Raw genomic sequence first — 24,098 nt, 5'->3', positions numbered from 1 at the left:
GGCTTTGATAATGGATAAATATTTATAATTCACCAGCGATATTTTAATCCTGACTTCGATCGATAATCTGCCATATTTCATTATGAATTTACCCATGATGCAACGCGTTGCCGTCGTTTAACTATACTATACAGAAAGGCTGGAAACGCTCCTATCTCCGTAATGCTTAAATCTACCCGCAATTATCGGGACAGCCGAACACTGCCGACGATTGCCGTCGTGTCAATTTTAATTCTGAAATATAAGGAGCGCCCATTATTTCAATTGTAGATGATTTTTTGGAAACATTGACACTGTTTTAGCTCCGTTTAAGATTTTAACTGGCAACAAAATTGATTTTTAAAAATTCGCGACGCCTCTTCGGGAGTGCTGTGACGTCATCTGTCCCCATATTTGTTTCCAACCTTTCTATATAGTATAGTTGAATGACGGGTGGCTATTGGATCATGGTTAAAACAGTTGCATCATGGATGATTATGATGGCAACCCCGGTGGTGTTTTTATCGTAGATTACGGTAAATTTTATCATTTTTACCGCACCAACAACGTCAAAGCCCATATTCAAGTGCCTGTGATTATTTTGAATTATTGGGAAATATATTTCTATTGGAAAGCTATTATGATTACTGGCAACAGCAACGGCTCGGATGGTCACGTGTTAAGCATTTTGAGGATAAATTAGATTTCTATTGAATTATTGGGAAATATTTTTCTATTAGAAAAGCTATTTCTTTAAGATCTTTATCTTTCTCATTCTGTTTTGAATACAATGTGCTAGCGAGATCATATAAAGATGGCCGCTCTCACCATAATTTTACCAATTTCGCTTCTAGATCTTCGGTCCAGTCATCTGCCGTGCTGTAGGTTTGGTTTACGTTTCGAAATACTTCAATTTGAAAGTTTATGACTAATTACGAATGACGCTAACTAGCGGTCATAATTTGTACTATGTATATACGGTCTCTTATTGGCTGGAACCCTTGCGCTCAGTACCGTCGCGTCGCAGATGAGCTTATGAAAGCAACTGTACGCCTACCGTAGGCCGGAGGAGAACATGGGCAACTAGCCGGATTCGGCTTGCGACGAGTCCGTAGGCGTCGGGTTGCCGTCACAAGCCGGCTTATGTCGAACCGATAGAGCAGCAACTGGCGGCCTCTCGTAGGCCGCTAGTTGCCACTAATCGGCGATAAAGCCGACAACATCAATATGATATCATATCAATATAAATAGAGGATAACCGAGTCTAGGTGACACCACTTAAATGCAAAGATGCAGCATTTCAACAAAAACAATCGGTCTGTGCGAACGTCAAACATCGTCGCAAATCTTATGACCTTGGATAGACAGCAAGTACCCTCACTTCAACAAGGAAGCAATCAAACGATGATTTGCGAATCCAAACAGATCCTTAACATTTGACAAATCTCCATGAAAATAGCGTTGTGTAATTGCAGAAAATCGACGGTCAACCACTGGCGCGCGCTTTGCGCTTGACTCAACTACATAGCCACGCGCGTTTCTATGAGGATATTTTTACGAATGCAGTATCGACAAGATCCTCAGCTACAATCTTCAGTGAAAAATTAGACATTGCATCGCAAAGAATTATCAAGTTACAACCGATGACACAAAATTAACGATTCTCTGAGGCAACTTCCTAAAAGTAACGTATCTTTTTTAAACGTAACTGTGTTCGAAGGTTGCAGGCCGAGAAAAATGAAATAAGTTTACATTTTGTACCAATAGGGGGATGGACGACAATTAATCGCGCCACAGGTTTTAGTTTAAAAACTGTTAACATCTGTCCAACAATGCCTCAATATGGCGCCTGGTAACTGGGGACTTCCCTATTGTTTCGAATGTGTAGTGTAACAGTTGTAACTGGGGCGGGGTAAACTGTTCCTCACTCTTTCAGTTCGCAGTGACTAGCGTGATTAAAGCCGCGATCACCGGAGACGATTTGGCCCGGTCCAAATTGTCACGGATCAGGCTCGGCCAAATTTGGCCCGTGCCTAATTAGAGAGCGCAAACCATTCTCTCCATACTAAACAATGCTCAAACAAAGCGAAGTGGATCATTTCCGGTGCCAGTTGCAATTCAAACGCAAACATTTGTCTGGTGCTTAAATTGGGCTCGGGCCTGGTCCGACCTTTCTGCTCGGGCCAAATATGCTCGTGTGATCGCGGCTTATGTCAATGATTCCCGCGGAATAAAAGCGTCGCCTGTGTATCAAATATTAAGTACCATTTCCAGAGTCTGACCAATAAATCTCAAGAGTTTGCTAAATCCGATGACAAAATGAAGATAAAATTTGGGGTTAGCGTGTTAATCTATATACCGGTAGAGGCCGTGTTCAACATTACGTTTTAAATATGGCTAAATTCATCAAAATAGGTCTACATGTATATAAATCCCTCCGGTAGTGTATGTATTGTAAATATATGTATTGTAAATAGTAAATAGTATATTTTGTACATAAGTGTGAGACCAGTTAATTAAGTTTTGTAGCTTTTATTACTGTTTATGTAATTATTGTAAATACTGTTTTCCTCCATATAACATGGAAATGGTTGGAGTGTAAATAAATATTCGTATTCGTATTCGTATTCGTATTCGTATTCGTATTCGTATATTTCGACTATATCCTAATAGTCATCTTCGAAGATGACTATTAGGATATAGTCGAAACGTTGAAATAAACTACTATCTCGAAGTTTCATTTTCGGACTTTTTATTCGAAGATGACTATTAGGATATAGTCGAAACGTTGAAATAAACTACTATCTCGAAGTTTCATTTTCGGACTTTTTATTATCATTGTGGGATTCTCTCCTCATGGTGCTAGTGGTTGGATGAGAAACCAGCGATAAGGAAATCTTTCCAGGAATTCCAAGTTGTGTATGAGATTTCAATACAGCCTGTTGAAATTGATCGCAAAATACCAGCTTTAGTTTTGTATTAGAACTGTATACTTTTATATCTTTTCGTTAATTTTCAATTGTACGATGTCTTTCATTCACAATAGCAATGTTCATACTTCTTGTATAAATTCCATTTACGGCATCACATGAATGTGGTCACAAACGACGTTTCATGTGGCCATCCACAGTAGAAGTTTTAGCTAGATGCTGATTGAATTCGGCACTTCCGCAGGATCTAAAGTGGTGTACTTGATTTCACGATCATCGTTTAGATTTCGGATGGTTGCACTTATCACGCGAAGGTTATCCTGAAACCTAGAAATAAACATGCATTCAGTTGGCGCACACGTAACTACTGGTCCAGGGACCCCATGCCCACTTGGGAAGTGGTGAAACGTACAACAATCTGAAAATTACTATGTTCTACACCCTTGGTGAACAAAAACCGAAACCAATGACCCTGAAACTCACCAAAATCATAGAACATGTTACGAGTTACGAGTTTGCAATTGATTACAAAATATGCATCAATACCGAAAAAATATGGAAAGTCTTCGTTTATAATTCATTCTTTGCTCGTTGACCATGATTGCAAAATCACATTTTACCTTAACTCACCATACATTCAGCTACAACCTAACCATTGGTTGCGGTTGTAAAATATGCATCAGTACCCAATTCACAAATTATATACAGTTCATTATTCAACTGCCCATGCTCAGGGTTGGGTTATCAGAACACAGATTTAAGTAGTTGCACTCCACCTGCATGCCAGACTTTTATTAAGTAGCGAAATTACGTAAAAAAGGTTCGGTATCAAAATAACCATCTTTCGTCGTTACATTCATTTCCACATATATTTTTTCGTTACCACCATCAGATTATTCCTAGCATGTTTATGAGCTTTTCTTCTCGGTTTCAGCGTTTAATTTGGCTACAACTCAGTAGACGTTTACCTTATCGATCGTACATCGACAGTTTTATATTGTAATATGGCGGCCAATATGAACATTATTGGTCACCATTCACCATTTCAGTGCAGTGTGATTTTTTGCTTTTTTCACGCCCCGTAGGGCTTCAAATTTAAAAGGATTTCCATGGAGAGAGCCCCTGAACCACCCGGGTGGCTTCTCAACTGCGGTGCTCGCTTTCGTCGTTGTAAAAGAAATTTTGAAAGGCGCCCTATCGAAAATATACAGACGCTTTTCAAGTTCATTTCAAGTTCAGATCAAAGGGCAAATCTGATTTCCATGATTAACCTAATTGTGATACCGAGACTAATCGTAATCTGAGATAATTAGAGTCGTACCTTTAAAGAGCACTTACCGAATATGAATACTCTTTAGATTTTTTGGAAATCAATTCTGGGCACATTCCATTTTTGCTTATATTATCATTCTGCCCTTTACGTGATTTTCATGACTATTATCGGTGAATGTGCCCTTTCTAAAGAAATTCCTGACTATACAGCCTTGCGACTACGACTGTATGTTGACCACGTTATCAACACAACCAACACTGGCACCAGGTGAAACAAAAGTGCAACAAACCAATTTTACCAACAACTTTAAAAACCTAATCTAACATATTGAAATATATATATATATATATATATATATATATATATATATATATATATATATATATATATATATATATATATATATATATATATATATATATATATATATATATATATATATATATATATATATATATCCAGTGTTGATTTTGGCGTCTTCGAAATTCCCCTTCAAAAATTGATCAGCTTCTTCCCAGTTCCATCAGTATTCCCTGCTTAAATGCTTCTGATATGTGATTTGACAATTCTAGTACCTTTTGATTGCTTGAAGTGCTTTTGGATCGTGAGCATACGTCAATTCGAAATGACCGAGTGGTTGAGTAGCTCTTTTACTGAGCATTTTAGTTACCACCATTGTATCCAAAGTTTGGTCTCTAGTCGGCAGGACGTTAATGATATCTTTCTCGGTAACGGCTGCCTAGAAGATAAGAGATAATAGATATTCTTCCACGAGAGCAAATCTAAAGTCTATCTAATTCTATAATTCTTTTCATATCATCATCTTCATTTTCCATTACAATTTCAGTTACATGTAATGTTAAATCATTATTATTGGTAATACACTGATATACATGAATTGACTGCAGTATTCCTTTCACTTTAGTGTAATACACTAGTTTACAGTTTCAGCCCTTTTTAATGCTCCCTTTGTCCAAAATATAGGAAAGGGTTAATGTCCCCAGTGAAAATGTCCCAATTTGTTAAGTAGGAAATATGTCCCAGAACTATCGAATTTTAAATTCTAAATTCCTACTTCTAAACAGAGAAATTTCGATTTTTAACTTAACTGAATAGCTCGCTGACGTACGCCCGGCCAATTTCATATCGTAAGTAAAAACCCGGATATGGGATCCGGATGAAGAGGAGTTGACTGTTTTTAATGTTCATTTTAACTCTATACATGGATGTATCCCCGTACATTGGCGAAACGGGACGTAATCTTAGTCAGCGTATTAAACAACACAAAATAGATATCCGCAACCAAAAGCCTGAGAGTGGAAAAGCGAATCATGTCTTTACAACCAATCACCAATTTGACTTTCAGAATTCGAACCTTATTTATCCTTGTAAAGATATTCATAAGAGACACATAGTGGAATCAGCCCTTATATGTAAACTTTTGAAATCCAATTTATCTACTAATTTAAATACTGGTTTTTCTCCACATAACCAATTATTATCCAGACACATCAACTCTTTATTAGATTTGGGTTGATGTCACTATGTGTCACTCTGTTATCGCCACCCTCTTCAGTCCACTTCACTTAGTTACATAATTTGCTTTTACTCTGAACTGTTTAGAATTGCCGTGGTTTCTACGGTACCCTTTGATGTTTTATTGCTTAGTCTGTTTATCTTAAGTTTTGACACACTGCTTCTATTTTAGATCCTGTGAGTTTATATGCTTTGTTAGCCGAAACGTTGTGGTTTCATTATAATAAATTTGATCGTATAATTTCAAATTCGAAGTGTGGGATTTCTTCATTTATCTACAGTATACACGGATTATAGTGTTCATTCGACAACTAACATGGATGTATCTCTTGTTACGCTACTGTGGACCCTCGTCAATAGTACAGTGACCGACATTCCGGCAATCCCGACATTCCGACAATCCCGACATACCGGGAATCCCGACACACCGGCACTCCTGACATACCGGTAATCCCGACATATAGGCACTACCGACACTCCCGATATACCGGCACTTCCGAGATACCGAAATTCCAGCACTCGTGACATACCGGCACTCCTGACATAACCGGCACTCCCGACATACAGCAATCCCGACATACCGACACTCCGCCAATCCTACAAACCTACATACATACATTGCAGTCATTGTTTAACCAGTTCAGTTGTTTTTAAAATATTCATTTCCTAATATTCCCCTGTACAGAGGTGCTGGGATCGTGGGGCGTTCGGTTCCTAATATTTCACTGTACAGAGGTGCTGGGATCGTGGTATGTAATTTTATCTTAAGCTTCCACAACGAGGGACTATATTGCCAGACTTCTAACTTGATCCGAAAAATGCACGAATATCGCAGAAACGAATTCATTTAGCTGCACTCGTTTTAGCGCGGTGATTTTTCGTTTCTGCGCGATGCAAAAAGGAAACAATTTTTGTATGGCGTAATTGCACCGATTTCTGTTTTAAACCACTATGATAGTGAATTGATCCTATTTTCATCTACTTTCTCAAATTTTCCCAACGAGAACGCTCACTAAAACGAGGCACCTTCGGCATGTAAACCTTACGAATGTTACATTTCCATGAAAAACGAGTAAACGAATTGTCCCTATCTTCAAAACACATGTACAGAACTTGTGTATCGCGTGAATGATCATTTTGGTACTAGAAAGATGTACATTTGAACCATACGTGCTTACACTTTTACTTATGTACATACCTTGCTAGTCGGTGGTTTGCCGTGAAGACAAGCTGGATAGTACGGTGGAAATGCGTAGTCCTCGTACTGGTTAAAGTTGGCTGCAGCGTGACCCACACTGCAGATATATATTACGGATGTGCATACAGATATCAAGTCACCTTTCTTCTCCATACGTCCCTCGCCCGGTACTCCCTAGAAAACACACATCAGTTCAATTAAAATAATGTTGAATAAATTCAACCACAACGTGGAAAGTGTCTATAAGTTCATTAGAAGGCACACGCCGGCGAAGGCCCGTAGTTAGGATTTCTCAAGGGTTGACCAAACATTGACCAAATCTCATCAAAATGGCAATTTTTTACGTTGGAAACAACAAAAAATCTCAAATAAGATAGCACACATAGTATAGTCACGTGTTAATTATATTTTAGAAGCATCCCACATTTTCAACAAGAAGCCACTCATGCAGCCGTTGTCTATAATCTACCCTATTGGAAATCTATTTTGTAATTATGAGCCAATCTTAAAAAAGGCAATTAGATAGAACAATTTCAGGGGTTCGTGCTATCTGGCTGCGGGCATATAGAGTAGAGTGTTTGGATCGTGATTATTCGTGTAAATTTAATCGGCTACACTAGTTATCAGTCCTTGCTGAATTGATTTAAATCTTAAATACCTTAATACCGCAGCCTCCATCAGGAACCGGTTTTGACATTTCTTCTGCCCAATTTTGAATTTCTCTGTCCCTTTTCAGTATTTCATCATCGTCTTTGAAATAAATTAAAGTCATTACAATCATGACAAAACTCATCCATTTTAATAGCAATTGAATATTCAATAGCAATTTCGGAAAAAAACCCATATCAAAGCAAACGACTACAGAAACAAAATCATAGTAATATCAGAGTGGTAAGAGGGCTAGTTTCGTTAGCATGCTAACGGAATGATACTTTCATACATGCACAAACATTGATAAACATAAAATAACCAAAATGTATCATCTAATCCATATACACATCAGACTTATCGGCCAACGAACTAGAAATCGGCTCTTGAAACGGCTGAATATGAAAACATTGAAATGATTGAGAGAAAGCCGTGTAATATAGACTCGTACCGTAGTAAACGTCGATGATTTCTGTAACGTATTCTTTTATAGCTTCATAGCACAGTAATGCATCTTCCCGATAGTGATAATTTGGTAGGTATTTGGCATCCTCAACCTGAAAACGATTCATGATCACCAGTAGAGTCGATAAGTTCACATTTCAATAGAATCTTCGTAATTATTGTAAGTTATCTTACTTCCCGCATCTTAAGCTCATTCGGTAAATCACCATGAATGTCAAGTCGCCAGTTCGACCACCTGAAAATATTGAAGAAACAAGAGAAATCCCACTATAAAATCAGCAAAAATGGTAAAATGACTCATTGGTAGCTGTATTGGTAAAATCATGGACGTATCTAGTTTACACGTCCATGGTATAATGCATTGTTTTCGCTGAGATGCTTGAGTTTTCTGGATTTGTGAAGCTACTTACGCTTTGACAATAATTTCAAATAAACCAATTCGTCCTATGGTCATCGTTTTATCAATCCAACCTCCAGGGGAGACGAGCCTTTGCAGCGCCAAGCTATACATAATGCAATTGAAATTTCATTAGCACAGGGAGAGGGAGATGGGAGCAAGAGGGGAGGGAGGAGTTACCTGTTTATTGCCATAATATTGAGATAATGAGGAGCCAGTAATTTGAATATTGGATGAGAAGGGGAAATATTCCTATGACTACAGACTGCGATGCTTTCCATAACAAGGTGACTGAAACCTGAAATAGAAAGGCCCGAAATGAGACAATAGTACAGTGCGTATTTTTCTTCAGATTAATTTGCAATAGAGGAAGAAAGGAAATACAAAATTTTGTTAGATTAGACGCTGGGCGAGTGGTGAAGTTAACTTAAAACCGTAAGGACACCCGCGCACTCACATTTATTCTCGTGTATACCCTACATACAAGTTACAGGACATAAACTTTCAACATCGAATGCATCGCATGGATAGATTACATGGAATTCATACCGCTAATACTTTTACTTTAATTCAAACATAGTGCGTTGATTTCTAACAGTGATTCTAAAAGATGTGGGAGAGCTATAGGATTCTATATTTTTCAATACCGAGTTCCAATTTGGGTGATTCAATTCATTGTACATTTTCTATTCTTTGTGAAACGTGATATCTATTTCGTAGAATGTTATCATCTATTTATATAGAAATTAAATGTCAATTTTGTCGGGGTTTTGAATTCCAATAGTCTAGAATAAACTGGGCTTTTTTTATAGAAATACAATCAAAAATATTATCAAATCGATATTATATCTTATAGATACATTGTATAATTATTGTGAGGTTTATATATGAGAATTCTTTGTTTCTCTCTCTCTCGACTGATGATATTAGATCGCTGTAATTGGAACAAAAAAGAAAAATAGTCTATATATAGTAACTACTTCTTACAAACTTCGTATACCGAATCGCACCAAATCGCTCGTAACGGAACCAACAAATACATATACAAAATATATCTTATCAATAAACCGTCAGTCGTTCTTTGCATAGTGTAGTCATTTCACAAAGGTTATGAAGGGCAGGTAGCCTCACTGAATTATTCACAATTATTAGTTCCGTGGAAGCTATTTACAGAAACACGTTAACACTTCAGGATTCAGTATATAAAGGCAGAAAAGTGAGACGAATAGTTCACCTAAATGTGTAAGTGCCTGGTGATGCGACAAGTCGGCATTATTGTACCACATTTTAGCGAGCAGCCAAACATTGGTGTCATCCGTCGGAAGGAAAACCTGAAATACAAAATAGATCTATCAGATGGTCGATCAACGTCAAATTTGAAGTAATCAATTAGCATCTAAATTCGTTCAATCTATAATATATTGTACGTTAAAACGTCGTCATTTTGACTATCGTTCTCTTTCGAACACAAACAAATCGTCTTCTCTGAATACACATCGGTCAGATAGAAAATAGATAATAACATATAGATACGTACAGGGTTTGTTTCACTTGGTGTCTGGTGTAGTTGTATGGCAAGCGGCATCAACTTCCCTGACTCATTGACAAAAAACAAAGCCAGTGGAGCGCATAGCTGCGATAAAACAATGAAATGATAATTGAATAAAGAAGTTTCCAGTTTCTAGGCGCCATTTTGTGGCGGTCCCTCGAGGTCCCCATTGTTGCGATAATTTGCGTTCATTTTTAAAACATAAGTTTAGATTGAATACCATATAGTTCTGCAGTCCCTTGGTCTACGAAATTAATTGATACGCCATGTTGAAGGAAATGAAATGCAGATAATTGCTGGCGATTCTTGGAATTTTTGAACGCAACAATTGAGATCAGTGACGATATGAAACCAAGGACCGCATATCTTAACCGCGCGTAAAAGAAATCGTAATATTTATTAATTTCAAAATATCTAAGTATCTCTTAAAGCTATATTTCCCATTTTCACAGAGGTTAAAGAGGGTTATTTGTAGTTTAAGCTTGCGTCGAATTTTTTTGAACATCTTTCCTGACGACTGATCTGTACCCGCTTGAGTTTGAGATTACGTGCATAAGGGGTCTCCCACTGCGCACCGCCATTTCACTGAACATTGAGATTTGTGAAAAGAAATCGCAAAAATAAAATCTTATACTGGTTTGCAATTATTTATATTGCTTCTGATGGTTATATATTACCTTTATTTTTCGTATGCTTAAAAATGGACTTTGAGTGCTTTGATGAATTCGAGTTTTGTAGCGTTGGGAAATTAAAGGATTTCTTGTAAGAGTGGGGACTTTATGTGTTGGTTGCAAATGTGGCCTAGTTGAGAACCTAATTTGCGTTTCAACCGAATGTACCACTCATGGTTGGACACTAGAAAAAAAATCTAAGTTTTTATATATTTTTGAATATGCGGCGCAGCTGAAAGATGCCAAACTGGACGTTGACCCCCTAAAACAGAATATCAAATGGGGGACAGATATGAATATTATATTGGAATTTTATATCAGTAAGGTTTTCTAGTCGATGTTTTCCAGCAAGAAGGTTGAGATTCAGTAAATTCATCGTATGATTCCAGAATGAGGGATTACCAGAGAGCGATATGTGTTAAATATGTCCTAAGCGTTTAAATTGACTGGCACATTTCACCATCCACTCTAAAACGTTTGATTTCACCAAACACAAAATCGGCGCTAGGCTGGACGGGCTGTAGGCTATACGACAATTCCTCAACTGGGCCGTTCAAACTTCAATAGCGGGACAAACCGGATCCCGAAACCAGCCTAACGAATTGCCCCCGCCAAAATACGGTACAAACAAGATATGGATTATCATCTCAAAATATCCCCATGGAAAATGTGAAGAAATCAAATTGCATTTAAAAATTTCTTGTCGCAAATCTCAATGTTCAGTGAAATTGCAATGCACAGTGGGAGACCCCTTTTGCGCGTAATCTCAAACTCAAGCGGGTACAGATCAGTCGTCAGGAAAGATATTCAAAAGATTTTAACGCAGGCTTAAACTGCAAATAACCCTCTTTAACCTCTGTGAAAATAGGAAATATAGCTTCAAGAGATACTTAGATATTTCAAAATAAGTAGATATTGCGGTTTCTCTTACGCACGGTTAAGATATGCGGTCCTTGGTTTCACATCGTCACTGTTCCCAATTGTTGCGTTCCAAAATTCCAAGAATCGCCAGCAAATATCTGCATTTCATTTCCTTTAAAATGCTGTATAACCTAAGTTCACCGAGCAAGGGACTGCAGAACTATATGAAATTCAATCTAAACTTATGTTTTAAAAATGAGCGCACATCATCGCAACAACAATGGGGACCTCGAGGTGCCGCCACAAAATGGCGCCTAGAAACTGGAAACTTCTTTATTGTTCGGGCATGTTTACTTTCACTTGTGATGGAATATAATTGGCCGGATTTCGTAACTTGTAAAGAAATAAATTCAAACTCGTATACTTTTTTAGATTTTAAGAACGGGTACGCTTTCTTATCGCCGATAGAGCCGTTTCGTGTTTCACATGAAACGGCTCTATCTATAGCAAATTTCTTTAAACATGTAATGAATATCAACATACACGTATCAAGTACATGTGGTTACCGATGAGGAATGCGGTAACACGTCGGTATGCGTCATTGAACAGTACACGGTCTTTTCTCAGGACAATTTTTTAGAGTATTGGTCGCACCCGGAGAATAAAACATGACAACGATCAAAAACCCTTGCGCAACAAAATCGCGACAGATATTAGCCGAACAGCAAAATGCACCAGACTAATTATACTTCCTGAACACATTTTCGCGCAGTATGCGGTGGCACAATGTATATACGGGCCTACATGACGCGCTATGTTTTTATGCGGCAGTTCACCGAGGTCCCCAGATTGTTGCGATAGTTTTCGCTCCTAAAACAAAAGTTTTGATTCAATATCTATGAGCTCCGCAGTGTGGGTATCAATTAACGATACCTTCAAATACATATTTCGTTCTAAGGCCATCAAAATTATTTTATAACTTGTAGAGATTGTGGCTCTAATGTTTATTTTTATCATGCCCAAAATCAGCCCCTGCAATAGTAAGTAAGAGAATCTAGTATATTCCACCGTAGCCAGGAAGTATGAAAAATGTTTATACCGTTTGCATGAATTTTGTAGTTTCAATAGAAACTGTTTTATATAGGCCTATGGATTAAAGAATCAATACAACAATAAGCTCTGAATTCGCCACCATACGCGTATACAATAACAACGGGCAATTCTTTATTTATATAACACACGACACTAGCGACCGTCAGCTCATGAACTTCCGCGATTGCTCCGTATCTAATCGTATTTTATATACATTGGAAAAGATCGTTTTGGTGATGGATATTCGGCAAATATACTGTTCACACATTTTGTATCTACAAAAATGTATAGAATGTATAAGTTTATATGTACGGATTTGCCCAAACTTACAATTCGTTCATCTGAACATTTTATGCCTTCTAGAATCTTTAAATCGATTATATACAATCTCTTCGCATCGATAAGACCAGAAAGCGTAGATCCTTCGATTATTGGTGAAACCATTTCTTCGGTTACGGCAAAACTGGAAAAATCATCGTTTTTTAGCTTCAAGATAGCCTCGTTTGTATTGCAAAGCGAAAACAATTTCCATACGATGCGTATAATATCAATGTTGTTTAAGAAGAACTCATTTAGATAATCAACAACTAGGGTAATAATTTATTTCAAATAACATATAATTGCGATGTTTGTGACCATGCGATATGATTCTTATTTCATATTGCATTTCATTACGTGACATCTTAAAAGCAGTGTCACACTGGCCAGTGTCTTTTTATTGCTCACAAGCACCAAGGAAGGTCCCGGTATCATTGATAACTTCATGTCTCGCCTACTATCTATTAATAACAATAAAGATGTCCATTTTAGAGTCCGTTAATTATATTAACGGACTCTAAAATGGATATTTCTATTGTTATTATATTTTTATTATCAGTTTTATCATTATTTTAAACGAGGGGTGGGATGATTATTTCCACAGACTTACAGATGGATAGCGATGGATTATATAACAGTTGAAAAACATTTGATGAAAAATATACAAAACAATGAGCTGATCAAATTCAAAATATTACGATTTAGAATTAAGCATTGTTGTTCCAGGCAGTTATAATTTGTAACGCTTGTCAAATAGGTGAGTTTTACCACGATCGTCTCAAGTGAGAGTGATATTAGATTTTTCGTATCTTAAATTTGCATATAGCTTTTCATAATCCTTTAACATATCAGATTAGTGGCTATTATGCTAATTCTGATAATAGCCTGTATTTCTCCGCGGTCAAAACCAACATCAACATCTGTGCCTTCATAAATCGGTCGCGTATTAGGCCTACGTCCGTTTGGAGATTCCGATTATAATTACATAGCACCGGCTTCATTTTATTTGAATTAACTAACATTTTTGATTTTACTGGCGGAAAGATGTATACTAGTTTAACAGTTCATTGTTAAAGCTTCATACAACGTTTTGTGATTAATGGAACATACATGCATATAATGGCAGAAATGAATTTAACACGAGAACATCGTGTAATCTAATCATAGAAAAAGAAAGTATCTGTTAATAGAATATGCCTGACCGTTCACGTTTGTTAGACCATTGTATTCGATATACATAGGTGAAAATGGCGTCTAGCATATAGTTAGATTAATATAGTAAACATACTTAGATGGTATTTCATTGCAGCGTTTTATCAAACTGGGATTTGAACCAATCAACCGTTGAGCCGCAAAACGGACATCATCCTTCCAATAGTTTGCCGCCTACGTACAAATATGATGAAACATTAATGACATTACGACGAATTGGTGATGTCATTACATTGTCGCAACGAATTATATATACTGCACATTTGTTTAATTGCATCGAAAAATGGGACTGTATACACATCTACGCATTTTTAGGATTCAAAATATCGAAGAAATTCAATGCGGCATTCAACGGTGCGAAACCATCGAAACGCTCTATGCACGATTTGCGTCAATATCAATGCAATACATTTTATTTCATTTGAAAGACCTAATCCTCCGATGCGTTATCTTACCTTTGGTACAGGCATACCACTGGTGCGATAAACCCCAGTGAGGTCATCGAGCGTAGACCACCGTTCACCAAGTGATAATATTTTCAACACACATCGCTCACCCAGCAATCCAAATTTAGCGTACATCATATCAAACTGAAAACATTGAATCAAATTCAGTCAAATTCACAGTCTCATACATGTATACAGATAAGTACACTTTTCGAAACTGTGAATAAAACTATATGAACTTTCACAAACCGTGTGTCTCTCGCTGAATTTTTCATCTTCCGGGAGGTTTTCTACCTAAAATACCAATAATTATTACCAACACTGGTGAATGAATAAAGATACAACTATGCGTAGGATTTTGAGTAGTTGAAGAAAACCCGAGCAGCAATCCGTCATCAAACGCGATTGCTGCAATCAATACTAAAACATTTTACAAAATCTGATGGATTGGTGGGCTCCAACAAGCTTCCCGAGGATTTTTTTCCTATTCAACGCATGAGCAGCTGCTAGAAAACAATATCAGGCTTAAGAACAAGAAATACTCAGACAATGTGGTAAGCCCTCACAACTATGCTGAAGTAGTGATACACGCAGATGTGAAGCAATTCCTTGATTTTGTAGTGATCGTATTTCCCGGTCATGATAGAAGAATTCTGAAATGTTTTCATTTTTGTCTGTGTATCTTACTACAGGTTTATTTTTTGTCCACATATGGTGGGGCAGATGCCCAAAAGACGCTTTCTAGAATTATACTAGAAAAGATGATTGATCATAGTTTTCCATTGAAGTGTAGCTGGGTTTAATGGCGGAAAGAATTGCAGGTTTTCTATCAGAGACAACGAAAAAGTTGTAAAATGTAGATTTGGTTAGAACATTATTTCTTTAACCTTTCAATTGAATCCTGATTGTTTTCTATTGATGGAAATCATTTAAGCCCACATAGCATACCAAGAATTGGACGCAGTTAATCCATCATGTCCGAGTGTTCTTCAATTCCCTCAAATAGGCTACAGTGTTTCAGCAAATCGATAGACCACATGGGATGTTGTTACAGACTATAGTGGTATCTGGATGCCTAAGTTGAATTTCAAAATATGACCAAATATCTCTTGATTATTAAAATGCAAAAAAGGCTTCAACATTCAAACTTGGGGTAATTGTCCAGGGGCCAAATATTCCAGAATCTAATCCTGTGCCTTCCATGCAACTTCGTGTATGCTTTTAACCCTTCCTGAATGATATTTGATTGACTTTTGGCTATTTTAGGTGCTGTGCGTTGCAACGTGATATGCATTTCAGTAAATGATGCTGTACTGGAAAAACGTGTTCAAAACTGGCTTTAGAATGCGAAAGATCGCCACGGTTGAAGCAAAAGAATGAATTAACTAACACGAGCTTATTAAAGGACTTTTGATCACTAATAATTTCATGAAATAGGCTTAGCAAATAATTGAAATACATGAATGAATTTTGGGTCTACACTGAAACTCATACCAATAAACATTCGGGAAAATTAAATATACTAAATTCATTTCAAGTATATTCAATTTCCCTGGTAATGGGTCTCAGTGGTGATTCAAGACGTTGGATCAAATGAATATATTTGATGTAGGACTAATTTAATTCTTATAACGTTATAAGTCATTCTATATGTATGCAGTAGAGATTTTGATTCCAATTATTCAAAACAAAAATGTTACAGAAATTAATTCACAAATATCAAAAATGTATCAATTTGACACTTTGAGTCTACAATTTGAAACGTCAGATCAAATACATGTGTATGTGTGGCCACTTATCGGAAAAGTAAGGAAATCAGAAAAATCTATAAACAAATCAGGGAAGCTATGGGAATTTAAAAATTTGAATACTTTCTATATACGTAGTACCTTGATGCACATATTCCCAGTAAGTAAAATCTCAGGTTGTTTTTATATAGTCTGAAATTATATTTTTGTAATGAATAAATTTGTTTTTTCTATTTTAATGAAAATAAAATGCACCCGATTAGAATATATCAATGGTAAATTGAAGGATTGCAAGGATTCCGGACCCAGTACCACTATTCCCGGATAAAATTTGACTCTAGGGGTAAGACATGGAACAAATCAATTTCACCAAGAACTGTGGAACTGGATCCTGGTGTTGTGATGCAGTGGTCATTCGACCACGGGTGTAATTCAAATTAAGGTTGACAAATCGGTGGCTGAAACGTGGTTAGAAAGCGGCCACCTTCGGGGCATATGAGGTTCTAGTAGTGGCACTACGGTGGCTGATGGGAGGGCATATCAGAGGCTGAAATGTGGATAGAAAGCGGCCACCTTCGGGCCATATATGCTATCAACACTAACTAGCCCCTTGTGGGCCGACGATCAAACCAGTGTATTTCGAATCCTTGGAATTGTACAATGATTTCCTTAATTGTATCAACGATAACGAAAGGAAATTAGTCGAAGAGAAACACACCAATGCTAGAGAGGTAATAGCCTAACTAGTATAGCCCCTCCCCTCCCATAAAAGCTTATTCCCAAATGATTTTCATAGATGCATGGTGTTGCGACCTTCGAAACAATTTCCGTTTTGAGTATGAAGAGGGAGCAAAAACTCGAATTTCAGAGCGTGGCTATAGTAGATTGAAACATTTTAATGGGTGTGAGGTCGCTAAACAATGCCCAGTTGTAGAAAGGAAATCGTTTGTGAAGGTGTTACATTGGAAGCTATCGTTAATTACCTGCACTGGTGCGCCAATAACCTTCTCGGTGTATTTATATACAGCTTGTTTTTCTTTCAACTCCCGCTGTCGTTGTTCAATATGCGGATCGTTCTGTGGTAGAGATGTATCTAAGCATCGGAACACGTATGGACAATTTGGTTTGATCCAACGATAAATGGGAAACACGAATGTTTCGTTGATCTTCTTGTGTTTGACCTCGATCTTTTCGACGTACCAGTCTGGTAATAAGCCGAACGAATCGTTCACAATCTCTATGGTTCTAGATAATTATAAAAGCGTAGGTTTTGTAGATCTGGTTTAGCTACGTGCGTATGTTCTGTATTTTGAATTAGAAAGATGCATAACTTCTGGCGCTTGAATAAAACTGATCCATACAAAATAAGATATTCATCATCAGACACAGTTACTTCAATATAGGGAGCCCTAGCTGAGGTCAATTCCATTCATTTCTAAAACATTTCAGAACGGATTTCAGCTCAGGTACGATTTTCAAGTGAGAAAGTTTAATGAAAGTATTTCTAATTGTCTGAATATTTTGTTCACTTACGTGAGGGGTCCTGAATCTGGAAAATCAAGTGGAACTCGAAAACTATCCGTTGTATTCCGTTCCAAATCGTTTCTGAATAAATTATCTAATAAAACCTCGGGCAACACTTTGCCGTTGTCATCGTGGAGTCGAACCTTAATATCAGAATCTGTCCCTGCACCCTTTCGATCCCCCGTCTTTACGTTTATTACCACAGGGGACAGCAAAGTTGATATATTGTTTCCCATTGCGATCGTAGACGCACAACTATTGACCAAGAGCATAGAGCTAGCTATAAATGCGCCCGCATCTCCCCGTCTGATTTGCTAGCACAAAAATATGGTGTGACATGCGCATATCATATACATGCTGGCAGTGTCTTTTTCCTCGTATCCAGTCCATTCGAAAACTTAGGAGGATATCGATTTCTACTACAGGGTCTCTGCAAGTTTTAAATCCAAAATAAGAAAATTTACTTGGCTGCCTAAAAGTATTTTATATGATTTTGATAGAAACTTTCCGTCTGCCATATCTCGAGTATGAAGCGAAAACCAGATATCAATTAAATCCATCAAAGTGTCTGCCGATGAACTTGATTCCGAATACGAAAGCGAAAAATTTGTCACGCGATTAACTGGGGTAAAATGGAAACACACCTTCTTTGCTTTTTGTGGAGGCTATATACTGGATAAATTTGCCGAATTGATACAAATTGACAAGTAATACAAATTCCTGTTTTCGACAGATAAATCGCCGAGAATATCATGAAAAACGCGGAAAAATGAACGAAATTACATTTTCTTCAGCAATACTTCTTCAATGACTTCGGCCGTTGGACGCCTTTTTGGATCGGTGTGTAAACAATTGGATGCAACGTCATAGATTGGTAGACCAATTTTGCGGACAATTTGCAGCAGTATTCTCCCCAGTGAGTATATATCCGATTCCCGCGTAGAATGCCTGCCGTCATATACCTCAGGTGCTAAGTGCGGATATTTGTTGGCGAATATTTCTCGTTTGCTATAAGCAACCCGAAGTGAATAAAAGTTTTGGCTGTGACCCGATGTAGCAGAACCGAAGTCGATCAAAACAGGCTGCAGGTGGCCGCTTTTTCGAACTCGCAGGAGTACGTTATCTGGCTTGATGTCATTTAAAGAGATACCTATCGAATGTACTCGTTTGACGGCTGATACGAGGTCTATCGTCAGAAGTAACCAGTCGCACTTTTTCAACAAGGGGCACAACCGACCAGGACACCTATACCTTTTACCATCTTCTTCTAGTAAAGTGTGTAAGGACCGACCGAACTGACCAAGTTCAGGGCAGAATATTAATTCGCTGACGATGGCGAATTGAAAAAATTCGCTAGAATTCGATAGAAAGGCAACGCCGTATAGCTCCGGTATATCTTTCTGTAATGGTTTCATTTTATATGCGTGAATGTAGATTTCTTTAGCTACCTGCTGCGATTTAACATTCCTGTTGAAAAATAACTTCAAAGCTACAGGGCGATCACGAAATGTTCCTAAATAAACGTTACTGAATGAGCCGTGACCTAGTTTCAGGGTCATGGAGATTTTAGGACGGCCAGAGTCTATAGGAGTGGACGGTGGAAAAGAGCTGATCTTTTCATGAATGCCATCCTTAAAGGTGCTAGGTTTTACGAAGTCGTAGTCTTCCGATAGTGGTATTTTAGACGCATTAGAACCGAGTGCACCAAAATGTGCATCATTTATACGGTAGTAGTCAACTTCTTGCGCCTTCAGAAACAAGCAGTGCGCCTCATATTGTCTGCCTTTGAGTAACAGCTTCTTAAAATCATTGACTGCTGTATCTCTATTCGAGTCTAATTTTGAAATATCTGCGAACGGCGGTAGACATTTTGAATCTTCGAGATTTTTTGATCCACGGTGAATCGGCCAGACTTTATGAATTTGGCTTAGACATACATCGACGTCCTTGGACCCACAGCTTCCATTTGCCTCATATGTGAAGCTTTCCTTCTGAGCGGTCCATTCGTGTTTGCAGATATTCTTCAATTCAGGTGTGTTGTTATTGGTTACAAAACACCGTTTTCGAAAGGTATTGTATGGTAATTCGATATCAAGACCTGCTTTGTGCCTCAGTCGATAGGATCGTGTTTTCTTGGGCAAACTATTCCCTTTCCCAGTTGATCTGAATTTTGTCAACTTTTCGCAGGTTGAGTGTTGCTTATCCAAGAATTTCAACGACTGTGTTGGACTTATTGAATACTGAAACGATTATCGTGTATATTTCGTTTGTCAATACAAGAACAACAGTCGATTTCAAAAAATATTTCCTCTCGTTGTTACTATTATTTACCTGCCATCGCCTATACCATCTGAACGTTCTCGAACACCGATAGTACATCCTAATTCATCATTAACTTCGTTACCAAGCGAAGTAATCTTGCAAACACGTCACTATGGAAATCACTATTATTTCCAGGCATGCATCCATTGGAAACGGACGAGCGCCCCACACAATTCCTGATCATAGGCATATGATTTTTTGTTGAAATACATTGTGAAAATACCCTCACAATGCAAGTAAACATTCTAATTTTCCCCGCGAAGCTTCCCAACCCCGCACCAATCGTGGTGTCTGTGTTTTTTACGGTATTTCTTAATGCAAAATTGTGCCCCATTCCAAAAACCTGGATCTGCACCAGATTACCTTCAGGTGAATTGAACATTATTCCTTATTTGTACGGTCCCTACCATAATGGATACATCATCAAAATTTATTTTCATGACATAGATTCATGGTACGCGCAATGGTGACTGGAAAGTTGCCTCTTGACATCAGTCAAATTAAAAACTTCCAAAAACCTAATCCTGACAATGTGAATAAAACCTGATCGAGACTGTATATATGTAAGTGTACAAACATGTATTCAATATTCATGTGTCTGTGCCGCTTTCTTACTGACTCTGGTCTATCAATGCGCATAGCACTGTCCGTTTGATTGCGATACATTCAAGGACCTAACTATGCAATGTATATTAGAAACACAAAACTGCTCCTAGTGTAAAACTTTTACTTTTAGGAAAATTCAGCACCAGATGTGAAGTACTAACTGCGCAACCCTTGACGGAGAAACCCATCCTCACCGGAGCTGCACCGTCGATGTCATACAACTACACTTCGGATACCTCAGGGCCATACTCTCATCTGGAAAATTTGCGTTTCGTAATGTGCTTTCCTCCTATCTAGTCAACACGCGGGATCATCAACTTAGAGGATTTCTACATCAACATCTACCCGAGAAAAAACCACAATAAACTATCCGACTATTTACACGTAGAAAACGACCAAAAAATATAAAAGTGGACAAAATGATCTTCAAACCTTGTAATATAGCTATTTCCAGAATATCAATGTATTAAATTTGCCAGCCAGAAAAATTCATCCCAATCAGTCGCTTGCCGGTTCAGACTGAATGGAAGACTGTTTGGATGAACCGGAACCGAATTTCCAATTATGTACTTCGATTTAAAAATATTCTGTTAACTCGACCGCCGATCACACAACTACATCTGTACTTCGATTTCCGATTTCAAAATCAAACCCCCTGTTTCACTCCCGGCAGGTGTGGTGGGTCTGTAAGGGACACTTAAACGAAAAATCAAACGAAATTTACCAACCAATTGAATAAATAACGGGGACAATCCCTACTTTAAGATCAAAAACATATACATATAAACATTATGTGCATTCGAAACGCTTTAATCAATCAACGAGAAATGCCTTAATCCACGGGTGGATTCTCCTATCCGTCAGGCCGTGTGCCATATTTAGGCAGGTTCATCAATCTACCTATATCAAATGTGAATTTTTTTGGTAGTTTCCGCATAGATGCGCATTCTCTTAAATCCACTGGGAATTCTCGATTCCAACGCGATTGTTCCACTGTCAATATATGGTGATTCTTTTCTCGGCAGAATTTTCGCACACTTTTCAAAACGAGTCTGAAGTGTCGTACTTCGTCAAAAAATGCAGGCCCCTCTTTAGCAATTTTATTCCAGAAGCTATCGTTCGTTATGTGGTACAGACGGTAATCGACATTGCTGTGATACCGATGGATTTCTCGCAAACGATTACTGACTGCTGCTTTGTTTCTCGCATCGCCGCTGATAGTGTGTCGGCGATTTACACCTAAGTGAATAACGTCGTACATCGTCCAACAAAGCAACCTCCGCAGCAAAATAACACTCTCCTCAAAATATTCAAAAACCATAACAAGATCGAAATTTTCTAAGACTGAACTAAGGAATTCTTGAATTTTTAGTTCGTTGTTACTGTTACGTACTTCAAATCCCAACTCGGTAGACATGAAATTTTTCGTAATAGATCGCTTTCCGAAGGGGACCGATGCGAATTTAAAGCTCAACTTTCGTTCATATTTTTGGGGGTTGGATAGAAATTCTCTCACGCGATTATTCGTTTCAAATCGTAATTGACCTATCTCTTCGAAAAAATAATTCAGAGCTGACGAAAATTGTGCGAATGGCTCTCGAACGACTGATATATATTTGGCGTCTCTAGGCATCATACGTTTAAACGTGGTTTCGTTGTAAGTGCAATGATGTATCACCATATTATAAACGCGGCCGGGTGGCAATGGCTCCACGTGTTCGGGACGAATTGATTCCGGCCAGCCCAGGTGTCCGTTATCGATCACGGGCAACGCGAAGTCGAGTCCGTATCGCATGCCGTAGCGCAGGATTATATTGGATATAGTACTGGAACCACATTTGTGAGTTTTGATGAAAACGACATTCTTTTGCGGTCTACAATTTTTGCGTTGGGATGGCCGCTCGAAATGTGATTCTGTATCTCTCGAAGGAAGCACCTTGCTGCTGGAATTAGAGAAAGTGGACGTTTATAAGAAATATTATCAAAGATAATGCTACGAGGGTATCTTGACTTTGCTTCATCTCTATTCCGTGAAGACAAATAGTGTATTATCATTATTATTATAGTAATTAACAGTTCGTGTTAATGCACGCATGTCAATCTAACATGAACACATTACAGTATAATTGAAAGTTGACCGCAATCTATCCCTATAGGGCGCACGTTTCTTTTACTGTTCGAGCCATGCGTTATGCATCTGATCATTTGGGACCATAAAATGTCAACGACTATCAACTATCAACGAATTATCAAAAATCCGACTTAGGTGCGTATGTACAGGCTTTTCGATTGAAATAACGGGTACATCAACGTCCGATGAAGACTTGAAGCCGGCTTGATAGTGTTTAGAGGAGAGTAAGCTTATTGGCTATTTGAAAAAAAAAACAAAACATTCTCAGGCGTATATTCATTGCTTCGTAGGCCTAGGAATAATACGGCGGGGAACAAACCTATTACATTTAAGCCATAGACTTAATGTGAAGAGCGTAGTCACTAAGATCAACGACTGAAAGACAAATATCGCGTGTCGGCGTCGTGCTACACGTCCCATGGTCACAAGATATTCACAAACCTAGAATAAACAACATATATATCATTACAAATATCAACTGGTATAGGACTACGGTAGGCTTTCCTAATTGTTCTTTGAAAGAAGCGATCTATTTTCAGATGGTAGGCCTACCACAGACATCTTTCTCGTCTATTCGTTTTTGCTTCCCGGTACAGTTCGATAACTGGCGCTGATCAGATGGGAATAGAAAAATTAGGTACGGTTATTTGTTCATCAGGGCCATTAAAATGGATTACAGAAGCCGGAGTTTGGCCTCATAGCCGCCAGTTACGGTACTGAATCCATGACAATCACATGAATCGAATATCTTTTTTTTCTCATAAGAACGATATCTGCGATGTGGTGAAAATATAAGATAAAAACCCGCTATGTACTGATTGAAGTCTTTTTAATATCGAGAATTTCAAATCAAAAAATTAAAGGAACATAATCTCCGGGCCGGCACCCCTAGTCAGTGTGTGACCTCGTGCGGATAAATTCGCTTTCAAAAACCTTTTAATCTACATACGGTGATAGTGGTTTAATCTTATCATCCGTCATTGAAATCGCGTGAAGCTAGTTTTCAGTTATGTACATAAGTAAGATGTATTTCTCAAATTGTACAACAAGAGAGCGCCGTAGAGAGCGATTATAAACAGATAGCCAGGTTTTGCCACGTGCGTATTCGACTCAACTGGTGTTCGTTATTTTTAGAAATGATTTCCGAAAAAAATTCAAACAGGGATGGTTCTTCACGGGGATTATTGAGTGA

At 38.0% G+C, this 24,098-nt stretch overlaps 2 protein-coding genes across 4 annotated transcripts; both read right to left on the bottom strand.

The window, feature by feature from the left end:
- Positions 1-216: 216 nt before the first annotated feature.
- LOC141911673 (allene oxide synthase-lipoxygenase protein-like) lies at positions 217-18,131 on the bottom strand. 3 transcript variants are annotated; one of them, XR_012620069.1, is made up of 17 exons: positions 17,857-18,131; positions 17,307-17,568; positions 14,825-14,869; positions 14,585-14,719; positions 14,206-14,303; positions 12,930-13,062; positions 9,964-10,059; positions 9,661-9,757; positions 8,607-8,724; positions 8,440-8,532; positions 8,204-8,264; positions 8,016-8,121; positions 7,575-7,666; positions 6,917-7,090; positions 4,758-4,921; positions 3,038-3,236; positions 217-234 (listed from the first exon to the last, which is right to left on the bottom strand). XR_012620069.1 is itself a non-coding variant. In XM_074802672.1 (16 exons), the coding sequence occupies exons 1-16, from the start codon at positions 18,117-18,119 to the stop codon at positions 3,122-3,124; spliced, it is 2,052 nt and encodes a 683-aa protein (XP_074658773.1). In that variant the 5' UTR covers positions 18,120-18,131; the 3' UTR covers positions 2,807-3,121. The 3 variants fall into 3 exon arrangements, 1 of the variants encoding a protein (XP_074658773.1); XR_012620068.1 differs by lacking the exon at positions 217-234 and adding an exon at positions 2,815-2,918; XM_074802672.1 differs by lacking the exon at positions 217-234 and having other exon boundaries at positions 2,807-3,236.
- A 3,497-nt stretch (positions 18,132-21,628) lies between these two features.
- LOC141911552 (galactosylceramide sulfotransferase-like) lies at positions 21,629-23,467 on the bottom strand. Its single transcript, XM_074802542.1, has 3 exons — positions 23,459-23,467; positions 23,226-23,347; positions 21,629-22,718 (listed from the first exon to the last, which is right to left on the bottom strand). Exons 1-3 carry the CDS (start codon positions 23,465-23,467, stop codon positions 21,629-21,631), a joined length of 1,221 nt encoding a protein of 406 aa, XP_074658643.1.
- Positions 23,468-24,098: the final 631 nt, after the last annotated feature.

This window comes from Tubulanus polymorphus, chromosome 10, assembly GCF_964204645.1.
Source record: "Tubulanus polymorphus chromosome 10, tnTubPoly1.2, whole genome shotgun sequence".
In the NCBI taxonomy this organism is placed as follows: domain Eukaryota; kingdom Metazoa; phylum Nemertea; class Palaeonemertea; order Tubulaniformes; family Tubulanidae; genus Tubulanus; species Tubulanus polymorphus.
Note: the sequence above shows the minus strand (reverse complement) of the source record. Positions and strands in the feature narration are given on the sequence as shown.

What these genes read in the sequence shown, in the direction of transcription:
- LOC141911673 (XM_074802672.1), bottom strand. Translation starts at nt 18,119, where the DNA reads ATGCTCTTGGTCAATAGTTGTGCGTCTACGATCGCAATGGGAAACAAT. An exon ending in AATGTTCAGATGAACGAATT is followed by an intron (nt 10,060 to 12,929) that starts GTAAGTTTGGGC and finishes GTTTTATCGCAG; the next exon opens with CTATGCGCTCCACTGGCTTT. An exon ending in ATGGAGGCTGCGGTATTAAG is followed by an intron (nt 7,091 to 7,574) that starts GTATTTAAGATT and finishes TGTGTTTTCTAG; the next exon opens with GGAGTACCGGGCGAGGGACG.
- LOC141911552 (XM_074802542.1), bottom strand. An exon ending in CTATGGCTTAAATGTAATAG is followed by an intron (nt 22,719 to 23,225) that starts GTTTGTTCCCCG and finishes CTCTAATTCCAG; the next exon opens with CAGCAAGGTGCTTCCTTCGA.